This window comes from Callorhinchus milii, unplaced genomic scaffold, assembly GCF_018977255.1.
Source record: "Callorhinchus milii isolate IMCB2004 unplaced genomic scaffold, IMCB_Cmil_1.0 Scaffold10, whole genome shotgun sequence".
Classification (NCBI taxonomy): Eukaryota; Metazoa; Chordata; class Chondrichthyes; order Chimaeriformes; family Callorhinchidae; genus Callorhinchus; species Callorhinchus milii.
The window spans coordinates 12,122,060-12,148,060 of record NW_024704751.1 but is presented as its reverse complement, the minus strand read 5'-3'; the positions used below and the strand labels follow the sequence as shown (position 1 = coordinate 12,148,060).

At 47.1% G+C, this 26,001-nt stretch overlaps 2 protein-coding genes across 4 annotated transcripts in view; one reads left to right on the top strand and one right to left on the bottom strand.

Annotated features, from left to right (window-relative positions):
• The window catches only part of LOC103185625 (hippocalcin-like protein 1), a 38,889-nt gene extending 27,987 nt beyond the window's left edge, over positions 1-10,902 (top strand). The window contains exons 2-4 of the mRNA XM_007904234.2: positions 1,181-1,579; positions 9,493-9,598; positions 10,686-10,902. Of these exons, the coding sequence (XP_007902425.1) occupies positions 1,202-1,579; positions 9,493-9,598; positions 10,686-10,783 (582 nt within the window). The 5' untranslated portion in view covers positions 1,181-1,201 and the 3' untranslated portion in view covers positions 10,784-10,902. The remainder of the gene's footprint in view (positions 1-1,180; positions 1,580-9,492; positions 9,599-10,685) is intronic.
• Positions 10,903-15,719: 4,817 nt separating this feature from the next.
• On the bottom strand, positions 15,720-24,749 carry LOC103185626 (keratinocyte-associated protein 3). Of its 3 annotated transcripts, XM_007904236.2 has the most exons (6): positions 24,522-24,749; positions 19,920-20,104; positions 18,922-18,981; positions 18,567-18,758; positions 17,362-17,496; positions 15,720-16,405 (listed from the first exon to the last, which is right to left on the bottom strand). In XM_007904236.2, the coding sequence occupies exons 1-6, from the start codon at positions 24,532-24,534 to the stop codon at positions 16,319-16,321; spliced, it is 672 nt and encodes a 223-aa protein (XP_007902427.1). In that variant the 5' UTR covers positions 24,535-24,749; the 3' UTR covers positions 15,720-16,318. The 3 variants fall into 3 exon arrangements, with proteins under 3 accessions (XP_007902427.1, XP_007902428.1, XP_042194848.1); XM_007904237.2 differs by lacking the exon at positions 18,567-18,758; XM_042338914.1 differs by lacking the exons at positions 15,720-16,405; positions 17,362-17,496 and having other exon boundaries at positions 18,222-18,758.
• Between the last annotated feature and the right edge of the window lie 1,252 nt (positions 24,750-26,001).

Here is a 26,001-nt window from a genome sequence, read left to right as displayed (position 1 = left end):
TTTTTGGAGGTAAGAGGTGGAGTATTTATACACTGTGATGACCTGATATAGCAGGGGGTCAAGCAAGGCCAGTTTTCTAATACTGTAACAAAGTGCTTATGAAATCCCAGCTAATCACTGCTTACAAATGCAGGATGTTTTATTCAGCAAGGTGAGGGAGGAAGCGATCGAGGGAGAGTGCGGGGGAGGGAGCGAGCGAGGGAGGACGGGACGGAGTGAAGGAAGTGTAATTGGGCTCAGCTCCATGGTGCAGAGTTTGTTTCCAATTGAAATATTCATTGGCTGCAGAAACATTGCAGTGAGAGCTCACAATGTGTACCACAGAGACAAGAACATGCAGAGATGTTGATCTGAGTCCAAGCAATGGGAAGAACAGTGTAGAAAAACTCCAATGGCTTTCAGCGCTGAGAGATGAGTGATTGCCACCAGTGAATGAGATGTGTAGGACTGTTTATCCACCCGAGGGATAATGGTGAATTATGTTAATATTGTCCTAACCGCCTGCTGCAAGTCTATTAGATTTGCATAACATCCTCACCCTTGAGTTCCTTCCTGTAAGACAGGTCGGAAACAGGAGAAAATAGGAAAAAGGCATCAACATTCACACTTGTCTCGAGACGCCAGTCAACTCTCTCCATCCCGATCCATAACAAGAGGATATCTCAATCAACGTGTTTGGTTCAACGAGATGCTGAAAACCTACATAATAAATAATAATCCTTACATTTGGCATCACACCTTTCAGGTTGGGAGAATGATAATAATAATAATAGTAATAATAATGATAATAATCCTTGCATTTGACACAGCGCCTCATCACATAGTTGAGGCGTCTCAAAGCGCTTCCCAGGATACACTGCAAGGTGTAGTGACTGGGGGAATGGCCCCAAAGCTCTTCAAGGCATGTCCTATAAAGTACGATGAACGTCTTCTGGTTTTGTGGGCAAACGTGGCAGCGTGTCCTGTGAAGCGCTTTGAGGCGTCTTGAAGACGCGATGAGGCACTGTGCCAAATGCGAGGATTATTACCATTAGAATTAACGAGGATTATTACCGTTAGAATAAACGCGATTCGCTGTTTGTGGTTTGCAACGCCCTGACTGTCGTTGGTCTCTCTCTCTCTCTCTCTCTCTCTCTCTCTCACTCTCTCTCCCCTCCCATCCCCCCCCCTCCTCGAGCAGGTGTCAACCACCTGAGCCGCCATGGGCAAACAGAACAGCAAGCTGCGCCCCGAGATGCTCCAGGACCTCCGGGCGAACACGGAATTCACCGACCACGAGCTGCAGGAATGGTACAAGGGTTTCCTCAAAGACTGTCCGAGCGGCAATCTGACGGTGGAAGAGTTCAAGAAGATCTACGCCAACTTCTTCCCCTACGGCGACGCCTCCAAGTTCGCCGAGCACGTGTTCCGCACCTTCGACACCAACGCCGACGGGACCATCGACTTCCGGGAATTCATCATCGCCCTGAGCGTCACGTCCCGCGGCAAACTGGAGCAGAAGCTCAAGTGGGCGTTCAGCATGTACGACCTGGACGGGAACGGCTACATCAGTCGCGACGAGATGCTGGAGATCGTACAGGTGCGGGTTACCCCCCCCCCCCCACCCCTCACCCCACCACCCCCATCCCCAAACGCGCTCGGGTAGGAACGAGGAGGAAAGAGGAGGAGAAGGAGGAGGCCATTCAGCCCCTCCAGCCCGTTCCGCCATTCTACTAGATTCGCCGGCTGATCTGTGCCTCGACTCCAATTAGGCTGGAGGTAGTTGGGACGTTAGTCCGCCTGAGAGATGCTGTACAAATGCAAGTTGTTGTTGTTACCCGCCCTTTGCCCCATGTCCCTTGATACCCCGACCTCACAAACTGAATTGATCTGATAACCCACAGCCTTTTGGAGGAGAGAGAGACAGAGAGAGAGAGAGAGAGAGAGAGAGAAAGAGTCCCAGATTTCCATTAGTCTTTGGGTGAAACACTCACATAAGTTGGGACCCCAACATTTAATTGACTCGTTTAATTAAACATCTGCCTTACCCGGCAATAAGCAGGACCCCCATTGTTTGTCAACTGGCCGATTGCTTTTCCGGGGGGGGGAGGGGGTAATAATCCCTCGTATATAAAACGAAAAACGATTTGGTCTCTCAATCCACCCACTCCTGTTTGGGTTGCTCAGGGACCCCACAGAATAGATGAATATAAATCGCGTTACATAAATTCCTGCCTCCTATTTCACGTGAAGAGGGTCTCGGTAACATACCCCCACACCCCACCTCCGCTCCCACCTGCCGTGTGACACTGACAGTGTTTAAATATTAATCTTGCTGTTCTCTGCCGTCTGAGAAGTGGTTGCTGTTGAGCCTGGCCTGTCTGTACTGTACTGTTCAGCGATCAAAAACAGACCCCGGTAACATGGGCCTCCCACACAGCGCAGACACGGGGTGGGGGGTGGGAGGTGGGGGGAAGGTGGGGGGGTGGGGGGGAGAGAGAATCCCACGTTACTGCAGCCATCAATGAACACTGTTCCTCGAGCTCCCAAAGAAACCCAGCGTTGTGTCCGTGCTGTACATATACGCAAACCTCCTGAATAATTCAAGGGAACAGCGGTCGAAATGCTTTAATTGAGAAACTAATTCAGCCCCTCGTTGATTTCCACTCCCCGCCAGCTTTAAACGACAGTGTTTGTCACACAGGTGCTCTGGGGGTGGGTGGGGGGAATCGCATGTGGGTGAGAGAGAAATGTTTAGCCTTTCTTTCCCACGGTTGATCACATCAAGCAAAAGGAAATCAACTGCACTCGAGCAGTGACTCAGCAATAGGACCTGTACAGTTTTCGCCCACAAAATATACAGTCACTGCGCTTTACAGTATAGTCTGTGAAGCGCTTTGAGACGTCTCGAAGACGTGGACAGCGCTGTGTCAAATGCCAGGGTCTTGAGACGTGCCTTGAAGGAGGCGAGGGAGCGAGGGAGGGAGGTAGCGAGGGAGCGAGGTGAAGGGACTGGGATGGAGTTCCAAAGGGTGGGGGGCAGAGAGGCTGAAGGCCCTATCGCCAATGGTGGGGTGGGTGGTGGGCCGGGCGGGTAGTGGGGGGGGGGGGCGGGGGGTGTGGAGCAAGCCAGAGCCTGCTGAGGGGAGGGAATGGACAGGTCGATGTGGCGTGAAGGGCAGCAGTAAATGAAACAGGTGCCTTTTTTGGAAAGCTGATTATTTTTTGTCTCATCTTTGGGAAAAACAAATCTGGAACCAACAATGTTCATCCCTGGTGTATCTGCTGTGACTCTCATTAGGAGGAACCAACTGAGATCGACTACATAATACTGGCCTTGTTATTGCCAAGATTTTTTTTTTTGCGTTGGGGATTACAGTAGGTGGGCGAAACGCAGCAGCCAATTGCACACTTTAGGGTTCTTTCTCGAGCATTTATCTTAAGTCCTTTTCAGAAGAGATGGATGGATGGATGGTGAACATCTCAGTCACTCTGCGAGGACCACAACACTGTCTGTCCCCACACAGGTGACTCTCCATCTCAATCCAGGCTCGAGGACCTCCTGTTATAATCAGCTACCTGTGCCAGCAGGAGATGCTGCAATGCACCAAGATCACTGTGTTAGCTGCTTAGACATGAACCGAAGTACGTCGCTGAGTTCACTGGAGTTCCCTTTTTTCTTTATTAGCAGTTTTTCATTCTTTACCATCATTTTAAAGGTATTTTTAATCTGAGGCACTTGACCCACTCTCCTCTCGGCCTGAGAATCCACCTCGTTAGTGTTGGCCTTTCAGATAGTTTAGGGATTAAAATTTAAGAAGTTTGTAGAAATTTTGTTTCGATTTGGAAGCCGGCTTCTTTCCAAAAGCTGCAGAAAACCTGACTTCCACCTTGAGATCCTTTTAAGAATTTTTCTCATTTCTGTAGGCTGTTAAGTTTTAACACAAAATAGTCTTGCAAGCGAGAGGACCCGGGTTCGATTCCCGGACAGGGCAAAACCTTAGGCAAGTTTCCTTACTCCGTACACACACCTCGGTTTACCCAGCAGGAAGTAGGAACCCGGTTGTTAGTCGATTGGCAGATCGCTTTTCCGGGGGTAATAATCCCTCCAAAAAAAAATTGTCGTCATTCAATCCACGGCTGTTTGTGGGACACTGCTGTACACAATTGACTGCCACGTTTCGCCCACAAAATATACAGTCAATTCACTTTATTCTGTGAAGCGCTTTGAGCCGTCTCGAAGACGTGATAAGGTGCTATATCAAATGCAAGGATTATTATTATTATTAATATTTCTCTTATCCATAAAAAGTGACAGTAACTGCACAGGGCATCAGTACAAAGCATTGGGGACATTTCACAGGACTTGTCTAGCTAGGACCATTTTCCCAACGGAACTTTGCTTCACAGAGTTCAATCCGCAACAGTGGGGTTTATTTTCACAGGGAATCCCATAGCAGGAAGGCTTGCTATTTTTAGTGATGGCTAGAAAATACTCTAGAGACCGTGGGATTACAGCAGGACTGTGTGGCTTAGCTAGGCATTCCTCCCTGGAACCAATTAATTCCCTGGGATTCCTCGCTTATCTCAAATCAAACCCAGGAAGATATATTAATAACATCATAACTGCTGTTGTCAATGTCAATGGGGCTCACTGGACCGACTGGGATTTGAACCCAGGTTCTCAAGTCCCTAATTCTGAACCCATGGGCAATGGTTTCCAGTCCATCCTGTGAAGTGCTTTGAAAAGCCCTCCCCACCCTCACACACACACACACAACAAATGACATTCAAACGGCGCCTTTCACGTTAGGGGGGACGTCCCAAGACACTGGACAGTCAGGGATTTGGACACGAGCTGGGGGTTGGGATCAGGAGGGGGTGGAGGGCGGGCAGGGAGAGCGGTCAATCTAGGCTGTGAGTTCTGAGTCCCGACGACCAGCTGAGCCAGACTGACACCTTTAATGCTGGACGTTAATACTCTATCAATATAAATCTGTGTCATATTGATAACCAGGAGCAACCCGAAGAGCGTTTGAGAAGTTTTGATGACGCGATAAGGCGCTGTATTAAATTCAAGGATTATTATTATGTCACAGTTTAAGAGCCGCAGATATCAGACCTGCTTTCAGAAACGTTGCTTCAGATACACATTGAGGGTCAATCAGGGAGGAAGGGGAGCCGGGGGGGGGGGGGGGGGGTGTGGGTGGGGGGAGGTGAGTGAGCATGCTGTTCACAGATGTTGCTTGACCACTGGCAACCTTCATCAGTTAAACATGCCAGATATGATGGATTACGGAGTTATATTTAACAGGGATTTGGCATTAAATGTGCAGAGGCTCAGCCACACAGGTTAACAGATAATCTTGAGGCAAACAAGTGTGTTTTCAGGAACAGTCCGGCTTTCAACTATAATAATGATGATAATAATAATCCTCGCATTTGACACAGCGCCTCATCACGTCTTCGAGACATCTCAAAGCGCTTCACAGGATACGCTGTCAAGTGAATCGACTGCATATTTTGTGGGCGAAACGCGGCAGCCGATTGCGCACAGCGGCGTCCCCACAAACAGCCGTGGATTGAGTGACCAAATTAGTATTTTTTTATTAAAAAAAATGAGGGTCACCGCAAAAATTGTCCGGGTTTGGACCAAAACGGTTTGCACTGCGGACATGACCTATTGGCCTGTTTAAATGAATTTCGGCCGTATCTAATCAGATTTCACCATCTGTGTTTTTTTCAATTCCCTGGATGACGTAAGCCCTGATGTGCTGCCTCGGTGAAGGTTGTATTTTGGGACCGTCGTGTTCTCCTTTATTACGAGGCGTACATTAATCTGGATCGTCTAAGGACAATCTGACATTGGATATTCACTGAAAATCAAGCTCATTCCGTGAGGCTAATTCTGTAGCCCTTCAGGTGATGCGGGAGATAGAGTTAAAGGATAAAGAGATCTCGCCACTAATCCGTTCTTCTGAATCCAAGCCCGCATTCCTCTGCAGTGGGAAAGGGATTGCTTTCACTCAGCGCCTATAGACCTTTGTCACGATAGCTACCAATTGCTTTCGCCCTCACCTTTGACCGTTTCCACACCTGTCACAAAACAGTCAACTCACTCTACTGTATATGCTGTGAAGCGCTTTGAGACGTCTCGAAGACGAAAGAAGGCGCTATGAGAGGTCGAGAAGACGTGAAAAGCGCTATATCAAATGAAAGGATTATTATTGTTAATATTATTATTAATATTATTATCACAGCTGAAACCCAGGCCTTTCGTTGTACGATTCCACAACACACACATACAGACAGGTGGAGTCCTGTAGCTCAGTGGTTATAGCACTCGCCTCGCAAACGAGAGGACATGGGTTTGATTCCCGGGCAGGACAGGGCGAAATCTTAGGCAAGTTTCCTTACTCCACACACGCGCCTCTTGGTTACCGAGCAGTAAGTGGGAACCCGTTTGTTAGTCCATTGGTGGATCACTTTTCCGGGGGTAATAATCCTGAGGAGATAAACGCAGTGCGTGTGAATAATTTCGGTGTTTGGACATAATGGGTTGGAGAGGAACACGTTTGAGTCAGTGCTGGGAGTTTATCGTGGTCAGCGTGGCCACTTAAACTGACGCACGCTGTGCGATGGGATGGCAGTGAGCACTAACCAGCCGTACCTGTGTAACTCCAGGTATTGTCACCACTGCGATGGCATCTCCTCACTGCTCTCTCGGTCCGAGTGGGGGCTCCTGCCGGGTTATGGCACAGTGGCTTTCAGGGGCTTTCGTTTGGAGTTACGTTCGCAAGGCGGTGCATTTCATCCCTGTGATGTTTTGGCTTCTGCTGTAACGATTGCCACAAAGTCTCTCTGGGAGCTTTCACTGCGGGAGGGCTGAGCGAACAGAGCATGGCTTTGCATAGGGTCGTTCCTTGTGAAGTGGGGACAGGTTTAATAATCCTTCGCCTTTAGCTGTACAAGTATCGATCGTTCTGCTGTCCATCTGGTGTGACCTCGGCTAACTTTGCAAACGTCAGTTATCGCAGCCCTCAAAGGGGGCGGAAATCCCTGTCCGTGAAACAGCGTCAGCAAGTGATGTGTGGCATATCATTTCTTTTTAATAGAGTTTGTACTTTTACGCAGGGCGAAACGTTAGGCAAGTTTCCTTACTCCACACACCCGCCTCGGTTTACCGAGCAATGAGTGGGAACCCAGCTGTTCGTGGATTGGCGGATCGCTTTTCCGGGAGTAATAATCCTTTCAAAATAATTAGTAACAATTGGTCCTCTCAGGAATCGAACCCGGGTCCTCTTGCTTGTGAGGCAAGGCAAGCACGAAGCTTAGTCTAACAGCCCTTTAAGGACAACGCCTTCTGATGTATCGGAGAATATTTTAACCATTTGATTTTAATTCACGACAGCCGAATGGATTTAATAATAATAATTCTTGCATTTGATATAGTGCTTTTCACGTCTTCTCGACGTCTTAAAGCGCTTCACAGAATAGACTGTAAAGTGAATTGACCGTTCATTTGTGGGCGAAACGCGGCAGTCAATTGCGCACAGCAGCGTCTGTCCCACAAACAGCCGTGGATTGAAGATGACCGATTTATTTTTATTTTGGAGGGATTATTAGGCATGTGGAGTAAGGGAACTTGCCAAAGTTTATTATTATTATTAAATCCCATTCATTTAAAAAAAACATTCAAAACATCTAAAAAAAGATGATCAAGTAATGGATCCAATTCTGTAATATTCCACATTCAATCCGTTTTATTAACATTTTAACTATTTAAAACCTCTCACTCTTAAGAGGGTTTTTATTCTGCCTGAGTTTAATAATAATAATAATCCTTGAATTTGATAGACCTTATCACATCATTGAGACGTGATTTATTATAAAAGGGATTTTCTGAGACGATGTAAAGCTCAGATAATGACAGAACGGTGAGGCATTGGGTTCTGACTGGATTTGAAAGGGGAATGAAATCATACATCGAGTTTAGTCTTAATCAGGATTTCTGCTCTAATGAAAGTTCATTTTCAAAAGAACTCTCCCCCCCCCTCTCTCTCTCTCTCTCTCTCTGGTTTGCTCGGATCAAATATGCATTCATCTGGATTTTGCTGATTTGCGAGTGCTTTTATCTCTGCGGTGAAGATAACCTGGCTCCACTTGAAATTGCATTAGTGAAACACTGTTGGCCTTATCCTCTCTGCTCTGCTGTGTGTGAGATTGAGATACACAGCTGATCAGCGACATGGTGTTTGGAACCAAGCCAGGATCAGCTCTGAGGCTGTGAGCCAGGCTTTGACCATCAATTGAATTGCAGTGACCACCTCCCTTCCTCCCCGCCACCTGGCATTAATAATACATAGCACAGCCCTGAATCATGTGCTTTTTAACCCTTTTTTGAGTACTTATGTACCACTGCCATCTGTCATTCATTCATTCATTCATTCAACAACAACTTGCATTAGCAGCCCAGATCGCTTATTAAGAATTCATTCATTGATGAATCCCCGCATTTGACACAGTGCCTTGTCACGTCTTCGAGACGTCTCAAAGTGCTTCACAGAATACGCTGTAAAAGTGAATTGACGGTGTAATTCAGTACGCCACCCCGATGTGTTGCTCCAGGATGCTACCCAGCGTGAAGGGCACTATACGAATCCCAAGTTGTTGGTGTTATTGTCGTACGTATTCGCTTGGGTGAGGCGTCACATCAGAGCAGCCCTGCACCTCTGCTGGCCCTATACTTATTTAGCCTCAGCACCTTAGCACATCAGGATATGGGTTAGAAAGACTGATGTCTTGGTTTAAGTGGAACATGTTATTTAACGCTGCAGGAATGTGTGTGTGTGTGTGTCTCTGCCAAATCACATCTGAAGCGCCCTCTGCTGACACTCGCCCATCATCACTTTTTGTCTTGACACGCACGGAAATCCCATCACCGCGCTCAAGAGCCTCCAAACCCAACTGAGAATTCCACGCCTCCCAGCGGGGGAGGCAAGCGAGGCCTTCTTGGAGCTGGAATGGTCCAAGCTGACCTGCCTGGCAACAGATTGTTGGAATCGAGCCCCCCCCCCCCCCACTTTGTGCCGGTCTCTAGTCCCGGTTCCTGAGCCAGGAGGGGCCGCGGTATTCCAGGGTACTCACTGCTGATGGCAGCCCAGCCCGGCCCGGCTCATCGACAGGACCTGGAAGGCCGACCAGTCACTGGAGGCAGGGAATCCTCCCCCTCAGCTCCTGTTAACCCCGCAGCCAAAGCCCTGTCTGACGGCTTGGGTGGGTCATAGCTGGACAAGCAGCGGGAAAGCTGGCCAGATGGCGATATCAACGGCAACTCACGGTGGCATTGGGAATTCACATTTGTATTTGATTCCTCCGATCTTGTCGTTATTTCCCAGTTACGTTCCCCGTCCCATTGAAGAGGGGAAGGGATTGACGTTGGGGGGTTAAACTTGTGGTTTCATCTCACCGTGGCACGGGGCTGGCTGACTGGGATGTGGTTGTGTTTTAAAGGCGATCTACAAAATGGTGTCCTCGGTTATGAAGATGCCGGAAGATGAATCAACACCAGAGAAGAGAACAGATAAAATCTTCAGACAGATGGATTCAAATAATGACGGTAAAACGGTCAGCCGCTCACTTCCTTTCGCGTTGATTTATCCCAGCCTTAATAATAACAACAATAATACTAATAATAATCCTTGCATTTCTTGTAGCGCCTCATCACGTCTTCGAGATGTCTCAATTGAAGTGACCAATTTATTATTAGTAGTATTTTTGAAGGAATTATTGTATCTGCTCGTGGAGTAGAATCCCCACAGGTTTTGGTTGACTCAGAGGTTTATTCAACGTCTGGAACAAGTCACCTGGAAAAGTGGTGGAGGCCGGGACATTGACTCGCGTGAAAAAAAAAGCTTGATGCTGTGATGATAATAATAATAATAATAATCCTTGTGTTTGATTCAGCGCCTTATCACGTCTTTGAGACGTCTCAAAGCGCTTCCAAGGATACACTGTAAAGTGAATCGACAGTCGGGAGGACATCCCAAGGCACTGGACAGTCAAGGATTTGGATCTGAGCTGGTGGTTGGGATCAGGAGGGGTGGAGGACGGGGAGGGTGGGGGTAGGAGGGTGACTGGTATTTGAGAGGTTAAATGGATCAGATGTACCAGAACAGCCGTGTGAATGTTCACAGTTTCCTTCTAACAATCTGGGAATAATGCTGGAGGCTACGAAATGATTAGATTTTGTCAAATCAGCTCAATAGTATTAAACATTGGTGCTAAACCTTTTCCCTGCGTTGCTGAGCGGATCATGTCAATGCTGTGTATATATCGCCCTCAGGGACACTTGGCCTGACTTGTTCTTCATGTCTCTGCACAGGACATTACCATTATTCAGTCAGGATGTTGTTATTATTTCCCTTGTTTTGATTTAGCGGTTTCCTGTATAACATGGTTTCCAACTAACATCCTGCCCTTTAGTCAATCCCAATCCTGGACTGTCCAGCGCCTTGGGACGTCCTCCCGACGTGACAGGCACTGGCGTGAATGCCATTTTGTATTGTATTGTGTATTTAAGGCATTGATTCCCTGTTCAGAAATAACGATTGTTTTAAAAATATCTCTTCCTTTCCGTTCTCTTTTTCTCTCTCTTAAAAAATATATATAAATATATATATAAATATATCAATTTTTTTTTCAAGGTAAATTGTCCCTTGAAGAATTCATCAAAGGTGCCAAGAGCGACCCATCCATTGTACGGTTACTACAGTGCGATCCAAGTAGTGCTTCTCAGTTCTAATGGGACATGACGCCAGCCACATTGATCGCCTGAAGTAACGAGGAGCGAGCTTTCATTCCAGCTGAGTTGCCAACCCCATCTGGAGGCCCAATCCCCAACTCCGACCCCCCAAACCCCAGCCCCAAATCCCCAAATACCAACCCCCAGCCCTAACCCCAGCCCCCAACTCCCAACCCCAGCCCCCAGGCCCATATAACCCCAATTCCACTCCCCAACCCTCTCCATGTCTGGTCTCCATCTCATTGTCAATCGATCCTCCTTGCACCAGAGGACGAGCGTTAAGGACGGAGGGAAGACATCCCATCCCGAGGAGGAGTCGTTGTCATCGTCGACAAGAGGACTGTTCTCGTCACCTGCGGTTTCACTTTTTATTATTATTATTATTATTATTTTTTTGGTCTTGTGTTTTTTTTTCCCCCGGTTTCAACCGAACACTTTTGAGCATCGATCAATTTTTCCCGACGCTTCGAGGCCTGACGGGTCAGATGCTGCCCCCGCGGAGCGGAACGGAATGGAACTGAACGGCGCGTCCCCCAAAAAAACCCCGCCCACCCCGACACGATCGGAAAACCCCATCACGGAGAGGGAGGAAAAAAAACAGACATAAATGACGTTACGAATGTAAAGTTGCCATTTCCTACCAATGACGTGCTTGGCAGCTTTTGACGACATGCTTCAAGCACATTATAGCTGCTCTAGTTTTATGCTCAAAGCCTCCCCACAATCACACACACCCCACACATCCCCACCCCCCACCCGCACGCCCCACCCGCACCTCAACTGTAATTCCCAGGCTGATCTGAAATTGTTCTGCATGAGAGAAATCCATTTGGGTTTTGCATGAACAGATTGATCTGGTCCCAAAAATACCCAAATACACCCCCCCACCCACCTCCTCCCACCCCTGGCAGGTCACTGTGGGAGATGTAGTTTATGCTTAGAAAGCAGAAGGGGTCCTTAGCAACGTGTGTGTGTGTGTGTGTGTGTGCAAGGCGCAACGTTGGCCAAAATTGTTGGACAGCCCCCGCCACACTTTCCCCCCCCAACCCACACACACACACACACACACACACGTTCACAGTGGGACGATCGGTTTGTGTAGCAAAGGGGGTCCGTGACTATAATATCAGCTTCAGTCTGTTCCTGTCACAAAAGTCTTACAAACAGCATTAGGGATGTATGTACCAGTGACCTCTCGATGAATCCCAGCTAAACTGGACCCAAAATTTAAACGGATAAAACTGCTCAAAAAATTGACTCTTCCCTCAGGCGGGTTCGGTAGGACTCGCTCATATCAGAGCGGATTTGATTTGAAGAATCTGTCTTATTTCCACGTCACACTTAGCTCTGGCGAGGAAAGCCTCAGAGTCGTACTGAGGGTCTTGCAAAGTCCAGAGCAAATGGGGATCTAACTTGTGAGATTTGCAAAAAAGAAAAGGATTTGTACGCGATGGAACCTAAAACTGCAATCAAATGCCGGAGTCTGGCTTCGCCTGAGGCGAGAATCGTAGAATCTTACAGCACAGAAGGAGGCCATTCGGCCCAACGTGCCTGTGCCACTCTCTTTGAAAGTGCTGCCAGCTAGTCCCACTCCCCCCCCGCTCTCACCCCTACCCCATAGCCCTGCAAAGTTGTCCTTTTCGAGTCCCTATCCAATTCCCTTTTGAAAGCTAATGCCATCGAATCTGCTTCCCCCCACCCCTCCCTTTCCAGGCAGTGCGTTCTGGATCAAAACAACTCTCCGGGTTTAAAAGAGCCAAGAGGTGAGGACTCATCCAGGCAGCCACCATACCTGGCGATTACAAATCCCAGTCGAATCTCACAAGTTCCAACCATTCTGAAGCTTTAACAATAATCCCGTAGAAGGCCCGATCTGCAACTTTTAGACGACGCAGAAACTGATCACTTGCACGGTTGCGTAAATCGCGGCTTGTCCTGAAGGAAGGCGAGATTCCACCAGACTTGTACCACAAAACATAGCCAACTCCCCCAGATTAAAACCAACCTGGGACAGGTATGCACTTGACCCCCCCTGTGGTGCAGGAAAGCCCACTCTAACGCGGATGTTTTAAACCCGGCTTCGGAGCAGGTAATGCTGAAACTCAAGGTCCTGGTCCTAATCAGATTGTTCAAACGAAGGGTTAATGTATTTTTTAATAAATAAAAAAAAATATGTGTTGATGTAATTCATCTTAAAATACTGTTCTGAATTAAAATATCATTGTTTTAAAGCACAATGGAAATTCCTTTTCTTTAATCGTCGTCGTCGTGATTGGGGGAACCTTCTGATCGACGTCGCACCCTAAAATACGTGTCCTAGCAAAGGTTAGTTTAGCTGAGCTGGCGACCAGCGGAGAAGCTGTGCGCAATCAGCTGCCGCCTTTCGCCCGCAAACTGTGCAGTCACTACGCTTCACAGTATATTCCGCGCAGCGCTTTGAGGCGCCTCGAAGACGTGATGAGGCTCTGTATCAAGCGCGAGGATTATTATTATCTCTCAGCAGGGAAGACGATACGAAAAGCTTGGCGTTCCAAAGATAACCACTGTACATGTACGTGGTACACCTACAGGGGGCAGCAGGGGACAACTCATCGGACAAAGCGGACCTGATCTTAAGCCTAAGCATCTCCGTCTCGGTCTCAGAGGGAAGTCAACACACAATCAAGCGCTCCAGGACCCTACACCACGTGAAGGGCACTTTACGACTAGTTGTAAACGTTTACGCTCCGATTTAACAGGCAAAGAAATGCCGCTTGTTTTGGGTCAGCCTGACTCTGTTGGGTCAGAAGGTTACCCTATTATAAGCCCTCCCTACACCCCCACCCCCCACCTCCTCCTGATCCCGACCCCACCCCCACCAGCTCAGGTCCAAATCCCTGACTGTCCAGCGCCTTGGGACGCCCTCCCAATATTGTGGGGCTGTTTTATAATGTGTTCTTGGGTGGACACAAGCCACCGTGGCAGTCAAAGGGTCACTCAGCAGGAATCTTTGCAATGCGGTGGAACCAGTTTTTTGGGATAAGGTTGCCAATGGCAACTTGTGTTCTGTTTTAAACAAACAGTCCCAAACCCCGGACGTTTGTGTTTAGTTTTCCTATGTTTATGATGTTGCAATGACAGAGCCCTGACTTCTCAAGTCAATTAACCTTAAAATGGTGGTAGATTTTGCCAACCTGTCCCCACAACAGCCTTGTTATGGGAAGAGAACTCAGCTGTTTTCATTGCTGGGATAAGATGGCAAGGGGTGGGGAGTGTGACCGACAGTAAAAGGATGATCAGCGAAGGTGAGTAATAATAGCGAGAGAGAAATCCACACAGCAACTTGGTTTTACGAGTCCACCAACCTCTCAAAACACTTGGAATGATAATGTATCAGAATAATCCTGGCATTTGATACAGAGCCTTACCGCGTCTTCGAGACGTCTCAAAGCGCTTCACAGAATAGACTGTAAAGTGAATTGATTGTATGTTTTGTGGGCGAAACGCGGCAGCCAATTGCGTTGCGCACAGTAGCGTCCCCACACAAACAGTCGCGGATTGTGTGACCAAATTATTACTTTTTTTTTAAATCTCACTCAGCGTGAGAGGTGGGAACCGAGCAAGGAGTGTAAGGACTTCCAATATTTAATTGATGATAATTAGTAATAATTGGAGTTGAGGTACAGATCAGCCATGATCTAATAGAATGGGTGGAACAGGCTCGGGGGTGGGGGGGGGGGGCGGCTGAATGACCTGTTCCTATGTTCCAAGGATTGGACTGGATTTAGCGGTGTCTTTGTAGGAATGTTTCAGAACACACAGGTTTCATACAAATACCGGAAACAATGAGCTCATCCTATTCTGAAGGCTCCCGAGAGACTGGGTGACACATTCTATAGTTTCAGCTAAAAAAAAAGCAAATTTCAAGCACCTTTTGTGAGCTTGCAATTGTAACACGGCTCTTCAGTGACCACACCTTCCCGACCTGTTTAACTCCTTCTGGGAAATACAATGAGGAACATAGGAACAGGAGGAGGAGGCCATTCAGCCCTTCGAGCCTGACCCACCAACATTTATCAACCTCCCTCACTCTCGAAGATGTGGATGGATGCAGCATCTTTTGGGGGAGAGAATTCCAGAATTCTACTCCCTTTTGAGTGAAAAAATGCTGCCCGATTTCACTCTTAAATGGCCTGGTTCTAATCTTAAGAGTGCGCCCTTGTTTTGGGGAAAATAGCTTCTCCGTCTCTAGATGCTGCGTCTCACGGCACAATCTATACGTGTCAGGTCGCTTGGCAAAGTACTGCAAGTAAACAATTTCCTTCGGGTGCTCTGGTGGGTGTAATAATATTAATAGTAATAATAATAATAATAATCTTTGCATTTTGATACAGCGCCCTATCACGTCTTCGAGACGTCTCAAAGCGCTTTACAGGCAATACTGTAAAAGTGCAGCGACTGTATACTTTGTGGACAAAGGTAGACGTGGTGTAGTGTGTGCTCTCCGTTTCCACTTAATGGAACGATCAAGGACAAGGTTGCACAGCTGATCCGTGTTCTCCAGCACGGCGCACACTGAGCGTCTGAGTGTCAGGAAGCTATTTCTGTGTTATGTGTTTCAGGCAGGATGACAGCTCATGCAGTTTACAGCCATTTTAGTGAGTTTTGAACAGATGGATGTGCTGCACTGCAAGGTAGGAGACAAGCATTCCCTTGGGTGTCGTGCTATTTAGAGCGTCTGAATTCCACAATCTCCCCATGGGGGTGGTGGGTGGGTGGGGGGTGGAGGTGATGAACAGGCGCTAGGCACTAGACCGTATGATTTCTCTTGGGTTTTGCGGGATTTCTACGGTGTTCAGCGGACGCAAAGCTGTTCCAATGAATTGCGACCTGACTTTTGGTGATCGATCGCTGCCACCCTCCCGTCCTTAAATTAGCTCATCTGTGAAACAGTTCATGCCATTTTCAACAAAAATAATTTTAAAAGAATAACAATAAACCCTCTATGTTTGACGTAGTGCCTCTCAGGTTGGAAGGATGTTTCCAGAAATGCGCTTCACGGGATACACTGGATATTCGGAACATCCAGGATAGTGTGGACAGTTTTTTTTTTAAAAAAATAACACAATATTTTTGGACACTTTAGAAGTCTTGTTCGATCTGCACGTTAGTATTTCCTGCACGTTATAATTCCCTGAAGTTCTTTTGAGTTCGCCAGCAATGTGGCATGTAGTTCACGAGGTTCCAAAGAGTTGCTTGTGTACGTTGTTCCTGTGGTTGGGAAAAGGACATCATTTCCCAGTCATGAAGGCGCGAAATCCGCAGCAAAGTCTTCAGGTTTAAAAGAGATCCTCTTGAAGCTGTTCACGTTGGGTCAGGAGTTTTTTTTCACAACAAAGCACACACACACACACACACATGAATGTCTCTTCACTTGGGTTTGGATCAGTTTGTGTGGAGAGCCCACAAACCCTGCAAACGTCTCCTAGTACTTGTCAGGAGAGTGTGTGTTTTTTCCACAGTTGTATCTTGAGGCAAAGTAGGCTGAGATCACAGTCACACCCAGAACCTCACTGCCGTTGGCTCAAGAAGTTCATTGCCTTCATCCACCTCCTGAATGTCCTCCAGTGGATTCACTCTAACCTGTGCGGGAGAGAGGAGAGAGGAGTTGTGATATTGTGCAATGATTGAAGCGCTCCAGGACGCTGCCCGGCTTTAAGATAAATGTAAGTTGTTGTTGTTGTTGTTGTTGTTCAATTGGGGAGAAATCGACTGAGGCGGCAATTTGGATGATACATGAACCTGGTGTGAAGATGAACTCTTTTTGCTAAACACAAAAGAAGAAAGAAATTGCAGTTTCACACTGCCTTCTCATAATCAGAATAGCTGCACAGACATTTGGGTGATGGAGGTATGTAAGGGTAGGACATGGCGATTAAAATACCCACATCCTCTCCTCAACCCCCGCACTGCCCCCAACCCCCCATCGCAGCTAACACAACGGCAGCATTAATGGAGGTTTCCAAATCAATCAGCAAATCAAAATGTCTCCTGCCAACTCGACAGAATTCTTCGCTCCTCGTGTAGATGGACGTTTGGGGAAACTGAAAGAGCCTTGATTTACTCTGCTGCACTGACAGTATGTAAGACATGCTGCCCCTCCTCGCTTTGCAGACAAGTCTTGGCAACACAACTATGGGCGGGTGAGATGTTTAAGTTATCTTACTCTGTGTGCGCTGACACCGGCCCGAAACTTCCACACAGCGGAGATCGGAAAATAGATTGCCAGCACCTTGGGACGTTCTCTCGACTTGAAAGGCGTTATGCAAATGTAACTTGTTGCTGCTGATGTTATCACCTTTAACCCCTTAAGGTAACGCCTTGTTTATATATAATAATAATAGAAATAACATTGTTAACTCTAACACACACAAACACACTCGAACACAAACATTCTCTCGCACACACGCACGCACACGCACCCACCAACGTTCACACGCTAACGCACACTAACACTTTATTTATCCGTACAGACAGCGGATGTGTCGTTAATATATTCTGCTGTGGATGGGTTGGGGCTACCCCCGAGCATTTCTTACCAGTTTCCTGACGTTCTTACGACGACGCTTAACGCTTCCCAGCAAGTTTAGAGCCACCAAAAAACATCTAATGGACAGAAAGACCTCGACGCCAGATAGTATGAGAGATGGAATCCACATGGCGAGGGCAGTATCCTGGGGGGAGGACAAAGGATAATCTGTGAATTACTTACATTACAAGTTGATGCTCTAAACACACGCACCAATACCTGGTTTCATTTCACCTCTCAACCCACCACTGTTTGTGGGGACGCTGCTGTGCGCAATTGGCTGCCGTGTTTCGGCCACAGAATACGCAGTCGATTCACTTGACAGTCTATTCTGTGAAGCGCTTTGAGACGCCTCGAAGACATGATAAGGCGCGGGGGTTATTAAGGATTTTTATCTGTAAAACCCGGTTCCATGAACTCCAGGGGGGGTAACCGCTGGAGTCTAACCAGAGTTAACGGTGCAGGGAGTACACAGAACCCAGAGAGCTGGCAGAGAAGCCAGCGACAGGGGTTGAGAGGACAGATGTGCTAATGGGACGGGCAACGGGACTAATAAAAGCGCAATAAACGCAGCGTGAGCAGAGCTGCGAAAATAATTTGTTGTGGGTAACAATGTTTTAAAGACACTGTTTTTCGCATTTAGAAATTATGGGGCGCGACTGCCTCCAGCAGCTGCGAGTAAATTGTATTTGAATGAGTCAGAACGTTAACAAGCTGATCAGCATCTGCCAGCCCTCGCTGTGTGTCTGGTGGGCTGATTGCCCTCACGCGCCACACAAGGAGGCGACACCCACTCGAGTCGCAAGACCAGACGTGGCCGGGAACACTCAGCGGGTCAGGCAGCATCTATGGTGAAATGAACCCACTCGCGTGAGGCTGTTTCATTCGGAAAGCGCATGAGCCCGAAAGTGACTGAGCTCGTCCAGGAGCGAGGGCGAGGAATTAACAGCACGCACTCTGCCAATGCGCGCACAAGGCCATGAATTGAATGAACTGTATATCTGGATTGATGGTCCTCTCTCTCTCTCTCGCTTGCCGGGCAAGTTCAAGTCTCAAGGTAATCTTCACATTGGGTACCAGGCGACAAGAACCACAATGAGTGACATTTGTCTGGAGCCTTTCAAGTCGGGAGGATGTCCCAAGTTGCTGTACCACATTGCTCTCCTGCAACACGTTAGGGCTGAACTTTAACTTGTAACCCGTTATATAACTTACGTAAATTCTTGTAGGGTCAAACGGACATTCATTTGTCACTTGTAAAATATCCTTGGTGGAGCCGAGGCCACAGACTGCAAGTAATGTCCTTCCGCCATTTATTATGGTTATGATCACGGACACTGCTAGCCCCAGCATACAGGCCAGAGAGATCAGGCAATTAGACATGCTGCTCGCAAACACAACATATTGCTGTATAATCAAATAGGAAGAAAAAGAAGGACATTCTTTCAATCCACTTTCTGTTGCAATATACATTGAGCAGCCTCAAGAAAGAAATCTTAACCTTCTTTTATTGCCACGGTAACTTCGAGTACTAAGGAGATTAAACACTAAATAAATCTCGTTGACTCACCAGTCTTGTGTTAGACAGATCTCTGGACAGCACAATTACTATAATTCCGGTGGAAATACTCTGTAAAATATAGATTCAGAAATGGATTAATGACGGGTGGTTGGAACCCTGTTGGAAGGATATTAATTTTTCACCGATAATACATGAATACTTTTTTTTGGAGACTCATTTGTTCATTCAAAGAACATTGATTTTCTTTACAACCAAATGCGTTGGCGACAGTGAAAATGCCAGTTGCGAATTACAGTCATTCAGCGTTCAATGATTCAATAATGTGTGCTTCAATACTTTTTTGCTCGATGTACATTGAGATTGAGGGACAGATTTCAGATTTGTGTCTCCTCTTGAAGGCTTTATCAACAGTTATTCCCCTCCCTGAGAGATTGTGTAAACCGAGGAGAGTTAACACTGTTTTCTTTAATGTGCATCTTTGTTCCACTTATCCTTCGGAGTATGTGGCAATGGAATTGCGTCTGTGTGAAGCACTCCGAGATAGAATCCTACCTAAAGAAATATGCTATCTAAATGCAAGAATTGTCGGGTCAAGTTTGTTTATTTAAAGTGTGAGTTAAAGCTGGCGCTATAGAGACTGAGATTGAAGAGGGGACCTTTTTTTTTGATCAGTCGGGTTGTCTGAACTTTGTAGGTGGGTATTCCGACGCCTTCATCTTGTCTGTCACGCACATGCATCAGAGAAGTGACACTTTTTTGTTTAATTGATCTAGTACAAAATATAGTAGTGCTACATTAATAACCGGTTGTTAAGTCGATTGTCGGATTGCATTCCTAGGACAATAATCCCTCTCCCCCCGCTCCCCCTCAAAAAAATAATAATAATTTGGTCATTCAATCCATGACTGTTTGTACGCAATTGGCTGCATGCATTTGGCCCACAAAATGTACAGTCAATTCGCTTTGCAGTGTATCCTGCGAAGCACATGGAGAGATTATGATTATGATTATTGCTATTAATGAGAGAGAACATAGGGTCACTGTACCACGATTCCTGAGATGACAGACATGATAGTGGTGACGGAATATTCGACTAAGATGCCGTCTCCGGGCACAGTGACGTGACGCAGGACAGTGCCGTGGACAATGGAACCCAGAATGAAATTCAAATGACCGATCACAATTAAGGTGATGCCCGTTTTCATCAGCTGCTTTCCATCCATCAGGTTCTCTGAAACGCAATGACATGATATCCCAGTGAGTAACAACACAACACATGACTGTCCTGATCAGTCCTCCGATCACTGCTCAGTGATAAGCTAACACACGTTACGTCAACAAAAGAAAAGCACTCTTAATTTACATGCGATGATTGTTTGTTGCTTAGACAAAGGAACCACCATCACATGGGTGTCTTACAGGTGCAGAAATCCATCACCTTGCGTAAGAGTAACCAAATCAGACACAGTTCCCCATTCGTGTGCTAACCACATTTGAAATTTCCTCTTGCCTGGAACAGAATCTGCACTCTTCCCCCTAAAGAGACCCAGTGTATTAGGCGCAGGTTGGCAAGATCCAAGGTTTGGGGTCCCCCAGAACATATGTTGGGGTACCTCTGGGAGTTAGATTCGACCCTGAGCTGTCCTTTCTCCCTCATATCCGCGCCACAACGGGCACCGCCTTCCATCACCTCCGGAATGTCGCCAGACTACGGCACTGCCTCACCCCTCACGCGGCTGAAACTCTGGTCCACGCCTTTATCACCTCAAGGCTGGACTATGGGAACTCTCTCCTCGCCGGCCTTCCCGGCCCTCCCTCCACACTGCCGGTCATTCAGAACTCTGCAGCTCGTGTACTGTCCCGCACCAGACACCGCGACCACATCACTCCCACCCTCACCCTCGCCCTCGCTCGCCTCCACTGGCTCCCCATCCCCCAGAGGATCGATTTCAAGATCCTCATCCTCACCTACAAGGCCATTCACGGCCTCGCTCCCTCCTACCTCTCCAACCTACTATCCCCCTACCTACCTGCCCATACCCTCCGTTCCTCTGGCTCCGGTCTGCTCCACATCCCCCGCCCCAACCGCCCTACCATCGGTGGCCGGGCCTTCAGCCTCTCAGCCCCCAGGCTCTGGAACTCTATCCCCAGTGCCTTCGCTGCCTCCTCCCTTTCCTCCTTTAAGGCCGGTCTCAAGATCCTCCTCGCTCCCTCCCTTTCCTCCCCTCACCCTGACCATCTCCCCCCTCCTCGCTCCCTCCCTTCCCTCCCCTCACCCTGACCATTCCCCCCTTCCTCGCTCCCTCCCTTCCCTCCCCTCACCCTGACCATTTCCCCCCCAATGCTCGGGTCCTGACCCAACTGTTCTGCGCCTTGGGACGTCCTCCCCACGTGAAAGGCACTCTATAAATGGAATGTTGTTGTTGTTGTTTGACCAGCTAGAACTGTATACCTTGCCATTGAGAAGATTCCTTTAGCCCTCATACATATATATATGCTTATATATGCATATGAACAGGAGGAGGCCATTCAGCCCCTCGAACCTGTTCCGCCATTCTATAAAATCACGGCTGATCTGTATCTCGACTCCAATTACCCTCGAGGTAGTTGGGACAAGCGCTTGGGATGCTACCCCACGTGAAGGATGCTATATAAATGCAAGTTGTTGTTGTTGTTACCTGCCCTTTGCCCCATTTCCCTTGATGCCCTGAGCTAACAAACACCAGCCTTTGTCCAAATCCCTGACTGTCCAGTGCCTTGGGACGTCCTCCCGACGTGAAAGGCACCGTGTAAACATAATATTGTATTGTATCCCTTGATGCCGTGACCTAACAAACATCTAGTCACCACAGTCTTGAAAATTTGAACAGATCCAGCGTGTCCACAGCCTTTTCATCCTGACGCCTACATCCCAAACCTGCTGAAGGCTAAATTCAAGACAAATCTGCGGAAACACTACTTCAGTCAGTAAGTCGTTAACCTCGTAAACGTCCTCCCGACGTGAAATGCGCTCTATAAGCGTAATTTTGTTGTTGTATGGAACAGGCTCCCCAGGGAGACAGGCGGTGTAAGCAGAAAGTGTTGATCCTTTCGAAAGCAAATGAGATAGATCCTGTTAGGAAATATTATCTCGGGATAACAGTGTACAGTTTGGGACACGACATGTGCAAGCGACTGCCAGGATGGTGGAAGATGAACTGGATGGACCTCGGTTTTCTTTCGTGTAGCAAATTCTTATGTTAAATGCAGTATTGCTGCTGGAGAGAGGAATGTTGTCTCGCAGGCCAAGCGCAGAATTAATCGATTTGCTGCCTGTGAAAGGCAGTTGATTCCCGTGACAGCCTTGCCATGTGTGGAAGGAACGATTAGGAAAGGAGGTTGGTTCAATTAGAGAGAGAGAATTACTGTCATTTGGGACATTTTCACACATTTTCGAAGTACTTATAGGATGCTCATAACAACAGATCGGGTGAAATTAACACCTCGTACAGATGAGAACAATTATTAGGTATGAAAGTGTTTATTTACTAGATCTGCGTGTCCGAGGTACAAGCTTCAGCAGGCCAGAATTCCTCTCTTATCCTCTCTTGAGCACACTGCTGGGGGGTGGGGGTTAAACTATTAACCTGACCTGCTGTTTGAATGTGTCTCGTGCGATGGATCGCTTTGTTCTGGGAGTGGGGAGGCCTGAGGTATGTGTCAGCGAACATCCAGATCCATGTTCCGAGCAAAGCTTACATTGGTTTTCATTAAGAACTAACGAAGACGAGAAATATTGAGGCCAAATATTGAGGCCAAATGCATTGTTGCCTCTTTCAAGGCACGTCTCGAGACCTTCTCCTCCTCTCCCTCCCACCCTCCCCCCACTCCGCCACTGTCAAGTGCTCTGGGACGCCACTCTACATGAGGGGGCACAGTGTAAAATGCAAGTTGTTGCAAGGCGCTGTACAAATGTAACGTGTTGTTTTTTTTGTGCAAACCCTGCATAAACCCTGAGCCCCATCACTCTGGCAAAGAGTATTTTTTTTGTTGTTGAACGCAATCTAATCAGTGGACCGGCATGTTTGCTCTGAATGGTTTTGTTTGCCTTGAACAGACCGACTGTTTGCCTGTTATCCCGGTTTAATAACAGAACCGCGCAAGAAATTGCCTTTACAATTAGGCTGAACACCTGCCACGCAATACCCCGGAGGGCTCTCGCACGTGTTTGAGGTGGGGCGGGTGTGAGGCTCTCCGAGACCCTGCCCTGCGCGAGGGGCGCTGTCTAAGTGCAAGTTGTTGTTGCCGATTGTTGCCGACACACTTTAGGTCAGGCGTCCTTGGTTCGAAAACAAGTGAGAGAATATTTCCCAATTTTGCCAATAAAAGCTCGCCAACTGAACTGTTTAACCGCGCTCTGGTCAAACAGTGTTGAAAGTGGTCGATTTTGTCCAATGTGCCACTGTAGCTGTGGGCGGAGACCTCTGAGCGCAGAGTAAAACAAGCGGGGACTTGAGCATACAGTCTGACACTCCAGTGCAGGATTACGGGGACTGTATTGTTATTGCGTTGCTGCAAATGCTACGCTTCAATTAAGCTGAGGACCTGAAACACAAGTTTTCAGGAGGATGTTAAAGATCAACACACAAACTTTTCAAAAAGCGAAGGGAGTTTCTCCTGGTGGCCGAGCCAACATTCCTCTGGATAAATTAATCACTCCTTGCTGTTGCAAATTTCTTGTTGTGTTTCCCTACGGACAAGTCATTACATCTGATACGTTTCAACTTAAGGTTCCAGAAACATGCAAATTCTTAGAATACAAATTTATAACAATAATAATCCTTGCATTTGATATAGCGCCTTATCACGTCTTCGAGACGTCTCAAAGCCCTTCACAGAATAGACTGTAAAGTGAATTGACTGTATATTTGTGGGCGAAACGCGGCAGCCGATTACGCACAGCAGCGTCCCCACAAACAGCCGTGGATTGAAGTGACCAATTTTGTTGTTTTTTTTCCTCTCTCGAGGGATTATTATCAGTTGTGTGGAGTAAGGAAACTTGCCCAAGGTTTTGCCCTGCCGAGAATCGAACCCAGATCTTTCGTTTGCGAGGCAAGTGCTCTAACCACTGAGCTACAGGACTCCACATTTATATTTATGTAGCTTCTAACATAGTTGTCCTTATATAGAAATTCCCAGATACAAACTTCATTGCTAATAGTTTTCGGGACCAACCCCGATCAATTCGCATTTCGCAACAAGCCACGACAGAAATATCACAGCAAAAACCTGCTCCAGCACATTCGTTGCAATGTCTTTGAAGAAAAATTGCTCTGGGCACAGTATTTGTCGGACTGAAGATCTCCCCAGGGAGGGAGACATTTTCAGTCAATGCTCTGGTTCCATTTGCCTTTGTACTGTGCGGTGTAAGTTTCATTGGTTTTGGGAGCAAAAAAAGTTTCTAACAAAGTTTGCGAGTCACTTCGCTGGGGCAGCGAGTGTGAGAGCTGGTTCTTTGTTAAGGTTTGAAGCAGGCAACGTTTGTCAACATCTGTTGGCCTGCTTCACCCCTGGCTCGCGTTGCACAGCCTGCGATTGCTTCCTTGCCGTGTTAACCGGCTCTAGATTGGACGCCAAGTTAATGCACAAAACTCCAAAGGATTCCTTACCTATTTTGCACATCTTGTTTCACAAAGTGCCACAGGTCCCTGGCATCTTCCTCCTCGTTTCGACCACCGATGATTATTTTTTTTTTACCTCCACGTTCTTACTTCACAAATGGATTAAAACCCGAAAAGGAGTGGGTGAGAGCTTCACAGACACGTTGAAACCCAGGGAATGCAGTCAAACCTCAAACTCCGCCTGGGTGTTTCTGTTAACCCCTTCAGTCCTGCCTGCCTGCTAGAGGAGCGTGCAAATAAAACACACACACACAAATATAGAGGAAACTCCCTGTACTCTATTGTAATGTGTAACAAGGGAAAGTTAAAAGTTAGTTCGTGACTTTCAGGACTCTGATTCTCCTAAGGCTGTAGTTAATAATAATCGCTGCACTTGATTCAGTGCCTTATCGCGCCGTATGAGACGACCGATAGCGCTTCACAGAATGTACCGTAAAGTGTAGTGACTGTGTAGTTTGTGGGCCAAACGCGGCAGCCAAGTGCGCACTTTGTGAAGCGCTTTGGGACGTCCTCCCGATGTGAAAGGCGCGAAACAATTGTAATTTTGCTGTTGTTGTTGATACAGCGCCTTATCACATCTTTCAGACGTCCCAAAGCGCTTCACAGAGTATACTGTGACGTGAATTGATTGTATATTTTGTGGGCGAAACGCTATCTACTAATGTTTTGTCCAAAATATTACAGCTTCCTATGTGAGCCCTAGCGATCTTGTCCGTCCAGTGCAGTAACAGTTCGCTTGGGGCAGATTCAGAATTTCCAATGCAAATACAATGTTGGGGGTTTGTAAATGGATCCACAGTATGTAAGTCAGGAAAGTAATCCTAACAAACAAAAGGTACGAGAGAGAGACAGAGTACGAGAGAGAGAGAGAGCAGCTAACTGCTAACATTTTGTCCAAAGTAAAAATGTAGTTTAATGGAAACGATCTCTTGGATCAGACTCAATTGGGGGCATTTAATAATAAAAACAATAATAATAATAATCCTTGTATTTGATATGTAGTGCCTTATTACATTGTTGAGACGTCTCCAAGCTCTTCACGGAACATACTGTAAAGCGGAATTGACCGTGTGCATTTTGCCGGCGAGGTGCAAAAAAAAAAGTTTCTATTTCATTATCTATCAAAAGAAAATGAATCGGAAGCCCTTCGAGGCTTCTCGACGACGCGACGGGTTCCGTATCAAACGCCGGGATTATTACCGTTGTGACGACGAGTACTGAAGGAAGGAAGCGATTAAGGAAAAGCTATGAAATTGTAAAAAATTATCTATATGTATATCTATCTATCTATAATGCCTGTAGCTCAGTGGTTAGAGCACTCGCTTTGCAAGTGAGAGACCTGAGTTCAATTCCAGGCAGAGGGCGAAACCTTGGGCAAGTTTCCTTACTCCACACAGAGCCTAATAATAATCCTCCAAAAACCAAAAACAATAATAAATTGGTCATTTTCAATCCACGACTGTTTGTG

Coding starts and splice junctions, on each gene's coding strand:
- LOC103185626 (XM_042338914.1), bottom strand. Junction 18,982..19,919: donor CTGTCATCTCAGGAATCGTG/GTACAGTGACCC, acceptor TATATTTTACAG/AGTATTTCCACCGGAATTAT. Junction 18,759..18,921: donor ATCTGTCTAACACAAGACTG/GTGAGTCAACGA, acceptor TTGATTATACAG/CAATATGTTGTGTTTGCGAG.